Genomic DNA, 15,046 nt, shown 5'->3' on the forward strand with positions numbered 1-15,046 from the left:
CAGATCATTCTATTAAGCTAAACAAAACCAAGATCATTCTATTAGCTAAACAAAAACCACAGATCATTATATTAGCTAAACAAAAACAACAGATCATTCTATTAGCTAAACCAAAAACCACAGATCATTCTATTAGCTAAACAAAACCCACAGATCATTCTATTAGCTAACAAAAACCACAGATCATTCTATTAGCTAAACAAAACCACAGATCATTCTATTAGCTAAACAAAAACCACAGATCATTCTATTAGCTAAACAAAACCACAGATCATTCTATTAGCTAAACAAAACCAACAGATCATTCTATTAGCTAAACAAAAACCACGATCATTCTATTAGCTAAACAAAAACCACAGATCATATCTATTTAGCTGAAACAAACAACAACAGATCATTCTATTAGCTAAACAAAACCACAGATCATTCTATTAGCTAAACAAAACCACAGATCATTCTGAACAAAAATATAAACGCACCGTGCAACAATTTCAATGATTTTACTGAGTTACAGTTCAGGAAATCAGTCAATTGAAATAAATAAATTAGGTCCTAAACTATGGATTTCACATGACAGGGCAGGTGCAGCTTGCCCAGCCAATCAGAATCAGTTTTTCCCCACAAAAGAGCTTTATTACAGATAGAAATACCCCTCAGTCTCATCAGCTGTCCGGGTGGCTGGTCTCAGACGGTCCCGCAGGTGATTAAGACGGATGTGGACGTCGTGGGTCTGATGTGGTTACACGTGGTCTGCGGTTGTGAGGCCAGTTGGACGTCCTGCCATATTCGCTAAACGACATTGGAGGCAGCTTATGGTAGAGAAATCAAATTAAATTTTCTGGCAAAAGCTCTGGTAGACATTCCTGCTGTCAGCATGTCAATTGCGCGCTTCATCAAAACTTGAAACATCTGTGGCATTGTGTTGTGACAAAACTGCACATTTTAGAGTGGCCTTTTGTTGTCCCCAGCACAAGGTGCACCTGTGTAATGATCATGCCGTTTAATCAGCTTCTTGATATAACACACCTGTTAGGTGGATGGATTATCTTGGCAGAGGAGAAATGTTTGCTAAGAGGGATGTAAACAAATTTGTGCACAAAATTAGAGAAATAAGCTTTTTGTGTGAATGGAACATTTCTGGGATCTTTTATTTCAGTTCATAAAACATGGGGCCAACACTTTACATGTTGTGTTTATATTTTTGTTCAGTATTTTAGCTAAACAAAAACGATAGATCATTCTGTTAGCTAAACAAAAACAACAGATCATTCTATTTGCTAAACAAAAACGACAGATCATTCTATTAGCTAAACAAAAACAACAGATCATTCTATTAGCTAAACAAAAACGACAGATCAGGACCTTTCTAAAACCAAGGGATGGAGATTGATAATCTGTTTAAGAAGAAAAGGCTGTTAGGCTGACTAACTAAACAACACATTAGGCAAACAGTTCTTCAACTGCCGTCCTAAATTGATCCTGACCTTATAACCTATGCAGAGCTGGCATTTCATTGAACCAGAGGGGAAGGTCTCATCTCGTCTGGTTAAAACACCACAATCTGTCGATGTCGTTATGAGTATTCCCTTGACATTCGCTAGAGAYAGAATTTCGCCTGTCTTCCTTCAACCAGGGTTTGCGTGAAACCTGACTCGCTACCGCCTCCTGGTGGAACATGACTGCATCACATTTGGCTTTATATGCATAACCAAAACTACTTACCAAATTAATACTCCTYGATATTACTATTACCCCAGCAATTGCTAGTCCAGTACTAGAAGAGAAAACAGAGATGTTACCCAAAGATGTCAGAACGTGTTAGCTACACCTTTAGTAAATTTTAACAGCTGATCTGCTGTCTCATTTGAACGAACCRTCTAACGTAAATCTCATTTGAACGAACCGTCTAACGTAAACTCACCCCATTCCGTACAAATGTGCGCAACCGCAACATTCAAACGAGGCTACAAAGAAAACTAATGGGACTGTAGCGACTGTGTTGACTTCAAAATCGGGGGTGTGAACTAGGTTTCTATWCAAGCGTTGATCGACATGGTAATGGCTCTATAGTATTGGAGAAAATTAATGCAGAAACAGGCAGCGTTTAGGTCATGTAATTGATCATGTTGGAAAGGGGAGAAATTGTGCTTTACAATGGTATTGACATTACAGTTGATCTGGAAGTATTACGTTTTTGGGGCGCTAAAATAAGGKCAATTGTACGGACCAAGGCGATGTACGAGTTTACGTTACTCCCCAGTCGGTTCTTGACTGGACAATGGTTAAATTATCATCAGCGACGTGAGAAACTACATAAATAGTTTTTAGAAGTATTTTCTCCTTTCTCCTCTGCCTCACTCCTGTACACTGGCATGTTTTAAAAATGTCTGAGAGACTACAAAAGTCCGTCTGCCCACTCAACAGGTAATGTATGGAAGAGGATGAAAAAATWAAAAAAACGTCTGGTGTGGCATTTTCATAAATGTTTCATTATCTAATCCTACTGCTAAATTGAAAGTTATATATCGTGTATAGAAACTGTTATATATTGCATAAATCAGGTGTGAGAGATATAAAAATATTCTAAATATATTAAAATATTAAAAACACACACCCACAAAGGATTAAATGATTTAATAATGTAAAGTATGTTATGAGTAATCAGATAAAACATTTGAAACCAGAGTGCATATTCATTGTATGACATAAGATATTTATTACTGTAAATATTTTCAATACTACATCTTGGGAATGTTGGTACAAAAGTTACTCAGAACATCTTACAGCATAACATACAAGTCTCACAGGGTACAGTGCAGAGTTCGGGTCAATCACATTGAAATTATAGTCAATACATTTTTTTCTTTTTTCTCTAAAATGTTTCTAATTGAAAAGCATTGAATAGAATGGATTGAAATTGTAGTGTACTTCCCGAACTGACTGGAAGTTAAATGGAATTGATCCCAACCCGGGTAGTCACTCTCGGTAGAGCACGGCACTTGCAATGCCAGGGTTGTGGGTTCGATTCCCACTGAGTTGTTCCCACTAGGGACAACTCCAATACCACGCAGGTCTTTAACGTCAGCTTTTATAAATCAAAGATTTGTTTGCAACAGCCCATCACAAATCATTTGTATTCCATGGGAAATTCAGTAGTTGAACATTCTTTTAAAAGCCCTCCACTCATCTTGGAAAATAACTAGAGGTTTTTATTTAAAGAATGTACAACTGAAATTAAGACAAACCAACATGAAAAAAAAAGTGCTAAAAAATAATAATTCATTTAAATATTTGGTAAATCAAAACATATCCATTTGTAAGTGAATGCTGGTAGAGTTTAGGCAATATTTTAAATTGTTAAAAGTACTGACACAGACATAAAAAKGCAATGTACATACAGCAGCATCACAAGATGTAAAATAAAGAGAAAGTTAAAAAATGAAAATGTTCAAGGYTAACAAGTGTCTCAGTTACAGTATGAAGGCTTGGCATTGGTGTGGAAACTCAGCGTACTCTTTTCCCCCACACAAAAGGAGAACAACCTGATCTGGGATCATCTCATTATACTCCAACCCTGACTTCCACCTTTAGGAGCTGAGCCCCATCTGAATGTGGACAGGTGGTTAGGGGCAGACATTAAGGGAGAAACACGGAATCTTATTTATCAGTGTTACACATATGGATCAATGCAAATTATTTTGTTCAGCCTGATGTAGAATAGACCAGAGAGCCCAAAAATAAATAAAAATAACTCTTGAGAATTAACAGAAAAATATTGATATTTTCTATGACATAAACCAAACAGAACCGATACAGGTGATCCCAGATCCGGACCTGACKGTTTACGGCCTTCTCCCTTTCACACAACCTCTGACCTCTCATTGCTGGTTTAGAGAAAATACTGTTGGAATCAAAAAATGAGAGACATACGCCGAGTACACAAAACATTAAGAACCGTCCAGCACAGACTGACCAGGTGAAAGCTATGATCCCTTATTGATGTCACTTGTTCAMTCCACTTCAATCAGTGTAGATGAAGGGGAGGAGACGGGTTAAAGTAGGATTTTCAAGCCTGGAGACAATTGAGACATGAATTGTGTTTGTGCCATTCAGAGGGTGAATTGCCAAGAAAAAATTATTTAAGTGCCTTTGAACAGGGTATGGTAGTAGGTGCCAGGCGCACCRGTTTGTGTAAAGAAATGCAACGCTGCTGAGGTTCACGCTCAACAGTTTCCCGTGTGTATCAAGAATGGTCCAACACCCAAAGGACATCCAGCCAACTTGACAACTGAGGGAAGCATTGAGTCAACATGGCAAAAGGAGGGGTGGTGCAACTCAACATTAGGAAGGTGTAACATAGTACCTCAATAGGAAGGTGTTCCTAACGTTTTGTACACTCAGTGTATATTAAAACAGCACTGTTATAATTTAGGTATTTMTTTCAAAGGGGCTATAGATGAGCATCAAGAATAGAAATGTGAATTCTGACTCAATGTTACACAAAGAAATGTGACCTATTTATCAACTAGGTCTTGGCTGTACATCTCAAAGTTCATATTTAACCATCCATATATAATGTGGTTTGCTTTTTATGACCGTTCGTTGATGAATGCCTTTTTTAAATATCCGACCAACTTTAAAATCAGAGTCTTTGAAGAACAGAGCAAGGCACAAATAACAGTGACAGAAAGTTAAATAGTTTAAGTAGCAGACAATGTGGATTGAGAAGGAGCAGCTATGTCTACTGTAAATATTGCTAGCAAGAAGAATAGTTCCTTCTTTTGTTTCCAATGGGACATAGTTGAAGCGGCACCCACAGAAGCCATGGTGAGGATGTGACGTTGCAAGGAGAAATATCATTCTTGACTCTCCAAGAGAGTGTGGTTATTGACCGTTATGGCCCATAGTCTTGTGGTGACCGGACCACAGTTAACGCAAAGAAAGACTGCTGAAGGATAATATATACACTGAGCAAAGGGTGGGAAGAAGGGAGGGGAGGGAAAAAAGAGGGACACTGAGAAGAGTCAGAGAAGGAGAGAGACGGACAGAGAAAGGAGAGAAATAAAGAGAGTTGGAGGAAGACAGAAACAGAAATGAGAGAGGAAGTGATGTTCGGGCCAGGGTCAAAGGCTGAGCTGACAGAAGCTTTTATATCAGACTGTAGCTGTCTGGCGATTGGCCTTGCTGGGGTCAGGAAGGGGTGGTGCAGGTCAGGAGCTGGGTGAAAGTTGTCATTGGCCGATCCTGCACCTCCACGCTGCAGGGCTCTGGTCCTGTAGCCTTCTCATCCTCTTCCCTAGCCACACCCACCACGTTAGTCCTATCAACACACACACCACCGACTCCACATAGTAACCATCCAATGACGTCACACACACACCGCCCTCCTTAACACACAGCTGTAGGAGGGAAGAGAGAGAAAAAGACAGAGATACGTTTAAGAKAAGTATTTCCACAGAATTCACATAAGCTATTTAATGTACTACGACAGTACAAKGGGATAATTGTCAGGTAATTCTCTTCCATGTAGACACTCTCTCCCACTTACCCCCGTCTCCTCTGGGGAGCCACAACTCTGCCCAGCAGCTCCCTGGCACTCCTTAGAGGTGAGTGGGTCGACCATCCACAATGCCAGGGTGGAGGGCCAGTTTCCCCCCAGGTTGGTGACAGTGTTCAGCAGGGTCATGTAAGTCCCACCAATCACTGGGTCACTCACTTTAGCATGGAAAGCCATACAGGCCACATACATGCTGTACAGCGCCACCTGTGGGTAAGGAGGGGAAAKGCARGRGTTTGAGAAAATGTAAGTGTATAGTGTCCCAAGCTGGATCAAGTGGATTTATACTGCCTAATTTCACACAGACAGACAGAGAGCTTTGACTACGTACAGACTCAGTGAGCATAACCTTGCTATTGAGAAAGGCCTCTGAAAGCAGAGCTGGCTCTCAAGAGAAGACCGGTTTTATCGCACACTGCCCACAAAATGAGGTGGAAACTGAGCCTAACCTCCTGCCAATTTTTTAAATAAAATTATATATATATATATATATATATATATATATATATATAAAAATAAAAGAGAGCGAAAGAGGAGAGAGAAAACAGAGATGGGATAGTGTTTACAGTGTTACCTGATGTAGTGCGTAGCTGAACAGTACTATAGTGTAGTAGTAGAGACAACAGAGATGGGATAGTGTTTACAGTGTTACCTGATGTAGTGCGTAGCTGAACAGTACTATAGTGTAGTAGTAGAGAGGGAATCCCCCTTCCTGCTTTAAACTGGGAGTCCACCACACCAACACAGCATACCCCAGACCTATCAACAACCTACACAGGAAAACACAAATGTACAGGGAAGTTGTGTGTGTGTGTGTGTGTGTGTGTTGTGTGTGTGTGTTGTGGTGTGTGTGTGTGGTGTGTGTGTGTGTGTGTGTGTGAGTGATTGTGTGTGTGGATATTGTGTGATACCTTGAAGGGAAGAAAGGCCTTGTAGAAGATGTCTAGTGGTCGTGGTCCTGCGGTGTATTTACTGATGATGAGTGGTAGTATACCTGCAGTGAACCATGGGGACGGCCAGTAACGCCAGCTGCTCTTTAGGAACACCTGCCTCTACCAGCTTCGACCGGTCACTGCGTCTGCTGCAGAGAAACCCATCTGGAGACAGACAGAGACAGACTGTACCTTCACAGTGACTGGGTTAGATACTGCAGGTCAATTAGGCTAGTTGTCCAGGCAGGTTGGTTACAGTGTAGGCCCCTCAGAAAATTAGAAGCAGGCTAAACAGGGGTGACCACATTCTGGCCTGCTTAACCTGACTTATCATGTCAGGTAAGTTACAGGTGCAGTAAGCTGTACTGGGTGATATGTACAGACAGTAATCTGTACTGGTGATATTATAGAGAGTAAACTGTACTGGGTATATGTATAGACAGTAAACTGTACTGGGTGGATATGTATAGACAGGTAAACTGTACTGGGTGATATTATAGACAGTATCTGTACTGGGTGATATGTATAGACAGTAAGCTTGTACTGGGTGAATATGTATAGACAGTAAACTGTACTGGGTGATATGTATAGACAGTAAAGTGTACTGGGTGATATGTCATAGTGACATGTAATAAACTGTACTGGGATGATTATGTATAGACAGTAAGCTGTACTGGGTGATATGTATAGACAGTTAAGCTGTACTGGGTGATATGTTATACAGTAAGCGTTGTACTGGGTGATATGTATAGACAGTAAACTGTACTGGGTGATATGTAAAGACAGTTAAGCTGTACTGGGTGATATGTATAGACAGGTAAGTTACAGGTGCAGTAAGCTGTACTGGGTGATATGTATAGACAGGTAAGTTACAGGTGCAGCTGTATCGTAGGTACCTTAGCAGTGAGCAGCAGGCCACAGAAGGTGAACACGGCAGGCATCTTGATGATGGAGACCAGCAGTTTGTATGTTTCCATGACGCTCTGCGTCTCCTCCCGGACCTTCTTCCTCCCGTGCTGTCCCCTGGCGTTCTCCTTCTTCAGAACGGCCACCAGCGTGGTCGAYACCAGGAACACCACGCCCCAGAAAAACAGGAAGTCTGCGCCAAGGGAGCCAATCACAGACAACGACAATGTTACAGAGTGGTTACAACAGCAAAGCAGTGCAATGATGGTCAAGGTTTATTCACGCATCTTCTATAGCATGTTACTTGTCTGTTGACTGGCAAAACCRTACGGAAAATCATCAGCCAAAAGTTCACTCCAAAACCAGAGTTTCTTTTCTCTCACTTCAGCTCAAAAATCACAAATATCTGTGCTCTGATCAAATTTACCCAGATAATAAAAAGTTGCTTGGCCTCAAAATTGCCAGTGTATCGATGTTCTAAAATGCAAGGAAATGCACATGACTGGTACGTGTTATACATAACTATGCTTATCAAGAGATTACAAGGAAACAAAAATGTCCAACAATTTTGATACCATCGTCTTTAGTACCCATTGTTTACTCAGGGCAAGATGATCGAATGCAAAACCTGGCCAACGGAYATTCCATCTTCAGCAAGGAAGGGTTCATAAAGCTTTGCATGTCTGTAATTGTATTTAATGCCAGTCGACCGTAGCAAGATTAAACTAAATATCTGGATTAACGTTCTTCCTCCTGCTTCATAGATGACATTGATCTCTGCCTTCTCATCTTTGTCTCTCCCTCATTCTGTACCTGACAGTGTCACGATGCCAGTCTCTTTAGGCTCTGCTCTCAGGTATTTGTTGCAGAAGTCAGCTGACTCCAGGGCCAGGAAGAGCACGTTGCCTAGGAAGTAGCCAGCAGTCTGTCCCACAGAGTTACAGGTGGAGGCGTAGCCCACGTTCTCCCTAGACAGCATGGTCAGAGCCCAGCCATCCACTGCTATGTCCTGGGATCAGGGAATATAACAGTCATGTATCACAATAACTTTTGAGAGAGAGTGTGTGTGTGTGTGTGTGTGTGTGTGTGTGTGTGTGTGTGTGTGTGTGTGTGTGTGTGTGTGAGTTACCTGGGTGGCTGCCAGAAAGGCCAGCATGAAGAACACAGCCGTCAGGGTCACCACGTCGGGGCCCCGCCCCTCGTCACTTTTCAGCAGCGTATCCACGGTAACCGACAGGTACAGCATGAAGAGACCCAGCAGGTACTGGGTGGGCACCAGCCACGACTTCCTGAGAGGGAGAGATGAGGCTTTGACTCATTTGATTGCAGCAGTCAACCCATCAGACACAATCTAAAACATAAAGTAAACGTATCAGTCTTATAAATCCTTGTCTTACCGGCGTCCAAACCCGGTCAGGTAGAGCGCGTCAACCAGCGGGGCCCACAGCAGCTTGAGACTGAAGGGCCAGAAGACAAAGCTGAAGAAGGCCTGGTCCTTGTAGCTGACGTTCTTACTCTGCAGGATGAGAGGGATGCTCCCGGCCAGGCCCAGAGGGATTCCCTGGAGGACATACAGGAAGAGCAGCAGAGATACGTTCCCCAGCTCCCCTCTGATCCCAGGCTGCACACTGGGATGTCCGTTGTTCTCCGTGTCGGATACTTGAAGCAACGCTTCCCCCTCCTCCTCCAGGTCAGGGGTGGTGTTGTGAACCCTGTTCCCGTCCCTCATGTCCCCCTGGGGGACAGCGGGTTTCCTCTGCCGCCCGTTCTTATGTGTGACCGAGTCAGATAGCTCCATTGTGGAGCCGCGGGCATCAAACCAGCTGTGCCCTCTGGAAACCTGGAGAGGAAGGATGCAGGCAGGGGTTAGTCATTTTCTATTAGGAAACAGATCTGCTTTGTTCTATCCCTCAGTTTGTGTTTTTAGATGGGCTACGTCTTGGCCAAGGGTACTCAACTCTTACTCTACGAGGTCARGAACCTGCTGGTTTTCTGCTCAACCTGATAATGAATTGCTCACACCTGGTGTCCCAGGTCTAAATCAGTCCCTGATTAGAGGGGAACAACTAAAAAATGCAGTGGAACTGGCTTCAAGGTCCAGAGTTGAGTTGGAGGGCTCCAACACTTGTCTGAGTTTGGTTTCCTTTGTCAAAGCAATGTACAACTACAAACAAGTGAATTCCTTGTCTGGATGAGAMCCCAATTAGCATCTCCAGCTAGTACAGTAATGCTCAGCTTCTGCATAAACAAGGTTGCAAGCTAGAAGTCTTAATCCAGTCCAATTGGAGAGAGAAGGTTGCTAGTTAGAAGTCTTAATCCATGGGAGAGAGAAGGCATACATGTTGAATAATCATCGTTCTCCCGTTGACTAAGCCCAAGCAGGCACCAGCAAGCTCATGATGTGGGTGGGAACCAAAACAACGTAGTGCCATGACACATTGAAAAGATTTCCTGGAGTTTCATCTTTAGCTAATACACACAACAAAAAGGCCATGTGAATTCAATAAATATTGGTTAAAATGGTAATTGAAGATCAAACATTAGACAATGAATGAGAGATGACAGATAGTTAGCAAGYTAAGCATGTTATCATAACGTTATAAAAAATCTTTGATGTTACCTTGTGTTGTCATGCGACCTTGTGTTGACTGTTGTCATGCGACACCACATGCCAAACCAAACAATGAATGAATGTGTCGACTGTCATTCAAAAAAAATGGATTGTAGTTGATTCGACTGCGAACGTTGCCTTGAACTATGTATGAATTGCATTTAATACGGTCAAAAACACAGACATAGCTACCTATTTGGCCTTCACCTGATTACATCGGTAGATCGTTTATTCAGAGGGCAAGGAAGTGTAGCTATATGTGTAACGTCGATATGTGTCCGTGTGCTTCAGCTGACGTGTCAAAATGATGTTAATAAAAGTTCCGCTTGGATCTGCGTACACATTCTTATTTATGTCTTTCGTGTGGTTCAGTATTCCCTTTTTGTCGCTCAGCCCAATAATGAGCCTAACGCTGTTAGGGGAATAACCTATGTGTAAATGTAATAATCTGCTACTGTATATTTTTGTGTTATCTGTGATCGTTTTGTTTGTCTTGTGTAGTTTCTTAATCATTGTAGCTAAACTGTATGTGTAAACATGTATACGCAGGGCCCAACTGTAAAAGAGACCTTGGTCTCAGTCTGTGTTCCTTGTGARATAAAGGTAGAATRACGTTACTCCWTATAGTCCAAGGACCTTGTATGTTTTGATTAAAAGCGAATTGACTATGGAAGCCAAAACAGCCAAATACTCCCATCTAAACGTGAATAGATTCTCATTTGTGTTATGGTTCAGGAAACATATATATCCCTGTACTTTCATATCACATCAAAATCATTTCACAAATGCAAAATACACACTTACTGTACACTGTTTTAACCGGTTTTAGTGAAASGAGTTTGTGGAGTCTGACTTCCGTTTACACACAAGTGTTATGAGACGCAGGTAGTTTTCTGTAAACATATATGCGCTGTAAAATTGCCACATGCCATAAAACTGTGTATCAATTTAACCTTTTTTCCCAAAAGTATTTCTCGCCGATATGAAAGAWAGGAAGGTCCTTATGCTTCCAAAACCGTATCGCAAGTGTTAATGTTCAAACCGATCGTTGGCGCTCTTAATTAATAACAAAACTCCCCAGTACAGAAGACGCCTTCGTGTGTTATGTAGTGGAACTGAGAGTCTTGATCAAAGGTCACTCACTACAGTTGCAAATGTCAATCTTTAATAAAAATACTAAGAATGAAAAAAAAACATATATATATATATATGTGTATATATATATACACACACAGTTATAGGCACACAAATATCATACTTCCCAAAAATGCTAAGCTCCCGTTATTGTAATGATGAGAGGTTAGCATGTCTTGGTGGTATGATACAACATGCTAAGCTCCCGTTATTGTAATGGTGAGAGGTTAGCATGTCTTGGTGGTATGATATAAAATGCTAAGCTCCCGTTATTGCAATGGTGAGAGGTTAGCATGTCTTGGTGGTATGATATAACATGCTAAGCTCCCGTTATTGTAATGATGAAAGGTTAGCATGTCTTGGTGGTATGAATAATAACTGCTAAGGCTCCCGTTATTGTAATGGAGAGGTTAGCATGTCTTGGTGGTATGATATAACATGCTAAGCTCCCGTTATTGTAATGATTAGAGGTTAGCATGTCTTGGTGGTATGATATAACATGCTAAGCTCCCGTTATTGTAATGATGTAGAGGTTAGCATGTCTTGGTGGTATGATATAACATGCTATAACGTACATATAATATTCTTATTTAAAATAAAAGTCACTACAAAATTACACAATACATTATTTACCATTCATTTCTTTTGGGCACAAAATAATCTAAAACAAAAACCCCCCCAAAACAGCTAATGTGTCCATAGAATGTGTAGTCACAAGCTTGATGTAGTCATTGCGTGCTATGAATATGGGACTAAATACCTAGCGTTTTAATAATTTAATAAGTTTGTCCCAATACTTTTGCTCCCATAAAATGGTGGGACTACTTACAARAAGTGCTGTAATTTCTAAACGGTTCACCCGATATGGATGAAAATACCCTCAAATTAAAGMTGACAGTCTGMWCTTTAACCTCATATATTTGGAGTTTAGAGCCAAAAGAAGAAAAATGCTTCACTGTCCCAATAATTAAGGAGGGCACTTGTATATTGAATCTAATAGCTAATCTCTTTTAACTTGTTATTACATATCATATCTAAGAGTTATAGATTGTGACTAATAGTTAGAGGGTCATGCACTGTTTAAGTAAAATAACGGRAAAATAAAATAAATAAAAAAGTGACCACACTCTGTGCCTATTACTTAATCTAATCAAATCAAATGTTATTTGTCACATGCACCCRAATACAACAGGTGTAGTAGACCTTACCATGAAATGCTTACTTACAAGCACTTAACCAACAATGCAGTTACGAAAATAGAGTTAAGAAAAGATTTACTAAATAAACTARWGTAAAAAAATAACACAATAAAATAACAATAATGTGTGTACCAGTGCCGAGTCAATGTGCGGTGGTACAGGTTAGTTGATGTAATTTGTACATGAAGGTAGGGGTAAACTGACTATGCATAGATAATAAACAGTGGGGGGTCAATACAAATAATCCGGGTGGCCATTTGATTAATTGTTCAGCAGTCTTATGGCTTGGGGGTAGAAGCTGTTAAGGAGCCTTTTGGACCTAGACTTGGTGCTCCGGTACCGCTTGCCGTGCGGTAGCAGAGAGAACATTCTATGACTTGGGTGACAATTTTTTGGGCCTTCCTCTGACACCGCCTAGTATATAGGTCCTGGATGGCAGGAAGCTTGGCCCGAGTGATGTACTGGGCTGTACGCACTACCCTCTGTAGCGCCTTACGGTCGGATTCCGAACTGTTGCCATACCAGGCAGTGATGCAACYGGTCAGGATGTTCTCGATGGTGCAGCTGTAGAACTTTTTGAGGATCTGGGGACCCATGCCAAATATTTTCAGTCTCTAATGAACCTGCCATTATTTTTTGAGCCCATGTCCTGTGAGACACATGGTAATATCTCACCAAAGATTTCATCACATCTCCATGTTCCATTGATCTCACATAAGTTACTTGTAGGCACACTGATCATCTGAGAGGATAGAGATGATGTAGTTCCACACACAATAATGTACAGTAGAAGATTACTATTTTAAAAAATACATTGGAAAATGTGCTTACTTGTTTACTCAGCTGGTTGGCAGTAATACTCGTAGTCTTACTGCTTGACATTTCCACTAAAATTAATCTTGTCACTGTTTTCCCCAATTTTCTTAGAAATGTTCCATTTAAGGTAAGTCTTGTTTTTCTAAGGGGGAACAGCACCTTTCAAAATTGACTGACGTTCATCCTCTAGTGGTCATTTGGTACAAATACAGTTTCAAGAGAAACCTGACATCCATTGACACTGGGATCATTTAACCCCCAGATAGGTTTTCTCCCTGTCTCTCTCATAYTGTGATAATTAACCAAGTAAAATATTATCCACAGCAGTACTTTTGGCCCGTTTACCATTGTACATTTATGCATCACTTTCTCATAGAGAGGGAAGGATTGGGGGACAGGGCAGTGTCGGTAGAAGAATAGAATGAGAGAGATTGTGTAAGGCTGCTGAAGAGCTTTTCCTTTAACCCGGTGCTGATTTCTCTCACAATATGGAGCCTATATCCTATGGTACATGAATAGCAAATCCTTCAGAACAAACCTCTGCCCTCCACTGATTGTTTGAAAACAGTTTTATTTCATACAGGCTGCAGTTTAATTAATGCAGGACATTTTCAAAATCTTATATAAYTTGTCAGTTCGTGAATGGATCTGTTACTTATATTTTTATGCTAAGAGTGAGTGTCAAGGTGAGGTGTTCAGATGGGAGGCACCCTATGTTTTCTTAAACAGACCTTTAAGGGGTAACTGATAGTCCTTTGGCCCATATCACCCTGCTCCTACCAACTCACCCGACCTGTAACAAGAGCTATGTTGTGAGGGGGCCCCTTTCATAGTAATATAAGTAAATGCCATGTAAAGCATCCATCGTGTCAACCAGGGTGAGTCTCCATTCTGTGTCTAAGGTAATGAATGACTGCACGCTCCTATATGCCACAGCTATGAGGACCATGTGAAACTGCTTAATATCATGGGACCAGACCAGGCAGACAGGCAAACTAGGATAAAGCATGTGACACTGCGTTAGCTAACCCCATACACAAGAAGTCACTGTTTCAGATAGAAAGGGGGATGAGGGTTTGGGGTGGATTGCTAGGCCTCAAACTTGAATTGACAGTCCACTATATCAAATCAAATCAAAGTTTATTTGTCACATGCGCCGAATACAACAGGTAGACCTTACAGGGAAATGCTTACTTACAGGCCCTAACCAACAGTGCAATCTTGAAGTAAAAAATAGGTATTAGGTGAACAATAGATAAGTAAGGAAATAAAAAACAACAGTAAAAAGACAGTGAATAATAACAGTAGCGAGGCTATATACAGTAGCGAGGCTATATATGGGTATTATTGGACATTACATTATAACTACATAATAATAACCATTTTATTTATCTTCTAATTTCCCCCGTCTTGGCATGATCTAGTGGTACTCATTTCTACAGTATTTTTCAGACAATTTGCCAATTAGAATGGATGATTTCTCCCCTCATTTCACTCTCTCAGCATTTGATACACGGGAGAGATGGTGTTAGAGAAACCTCTCTGATAACTGCATCCATCCAACCACGAGTCAAATTATATATCCAGCGGCTTTCTTTAAATTATTTTACAAATATGATTCACCTTTAAAATAATGATAATAATCCCACATGAACAAACCAGTATGTTCCGTACGAAACTGAAAGGGTGAAACATGACCCTGCAGCACAACAGTTGGATCCTTTTGTTCCTGTAGTGGCATTCTGTCTCTTTGCTGTGAGAATCCTCTCCTCTGCCCTCCTCAGGTGTTCGGTAACTTAACTGAAGGAACACAACACAGAGCTTTAACAAAAGTTCAGGGTTTTGTTTGTTGACTTTTTCTTCTGCCTTCAACACAACCCAGCCTTACATT

At 41.0% G+C, this 15,046-nt stretch overlaps 1 protein-coding gene across 1 annotated transcript; it reads right to left on the bottom strand.

Annotated features, from left to right (window-relative positions):
* Positions 1 to 2,692: 2,692 nt before the first annotated feature.
* On the bottom strand, positions 2,693 to 9,232 carry LOC112070385 (acetyl-coenzyme A transporter 1-like). Its single transcript, XM_024137802.2, is given in 10 exon segments — positions 2,693 to 5,399; positions 5,549 to 5,764; positions 6,210 to 6,330; positions 6,473 to 6,550; positions 6,552 to 6,621; positions 6,624 to 6,654; positions 7,386 to 7,588; positions 8,209 to 8,404; positions 8,525 to 8,684; positions 8,793 to 9,232. Coding segments are annotated over 10 exon segments (1,644 nt in total). The 5' UTR covers positions 9,194 to 9,232; the 3' UTR covers positions 2,693 to 5,231.
* Positions 9,233 to 15,046: the final 5,814 nt, after the last annotated feature.

The sequence above is a fragment of the Salvelinus sp. IW2-2015 genome, unplaced genomic scaffold, assembly GCF_002910315.2.
Source record: "Salvelinus sp. IW2-2015 unplaced genomic scaffold, ASM291031v2 Un_scaffold1309, whole genome shotgun sequence".
Taxonomy (NCBI): domain Eukaryota; kingdom Metazoa; phylum Chordata; class Actinopteri; order Salmoniformes; family Salmonidae; genus Salvelinus; species Salvelinus sp. IW2-2015.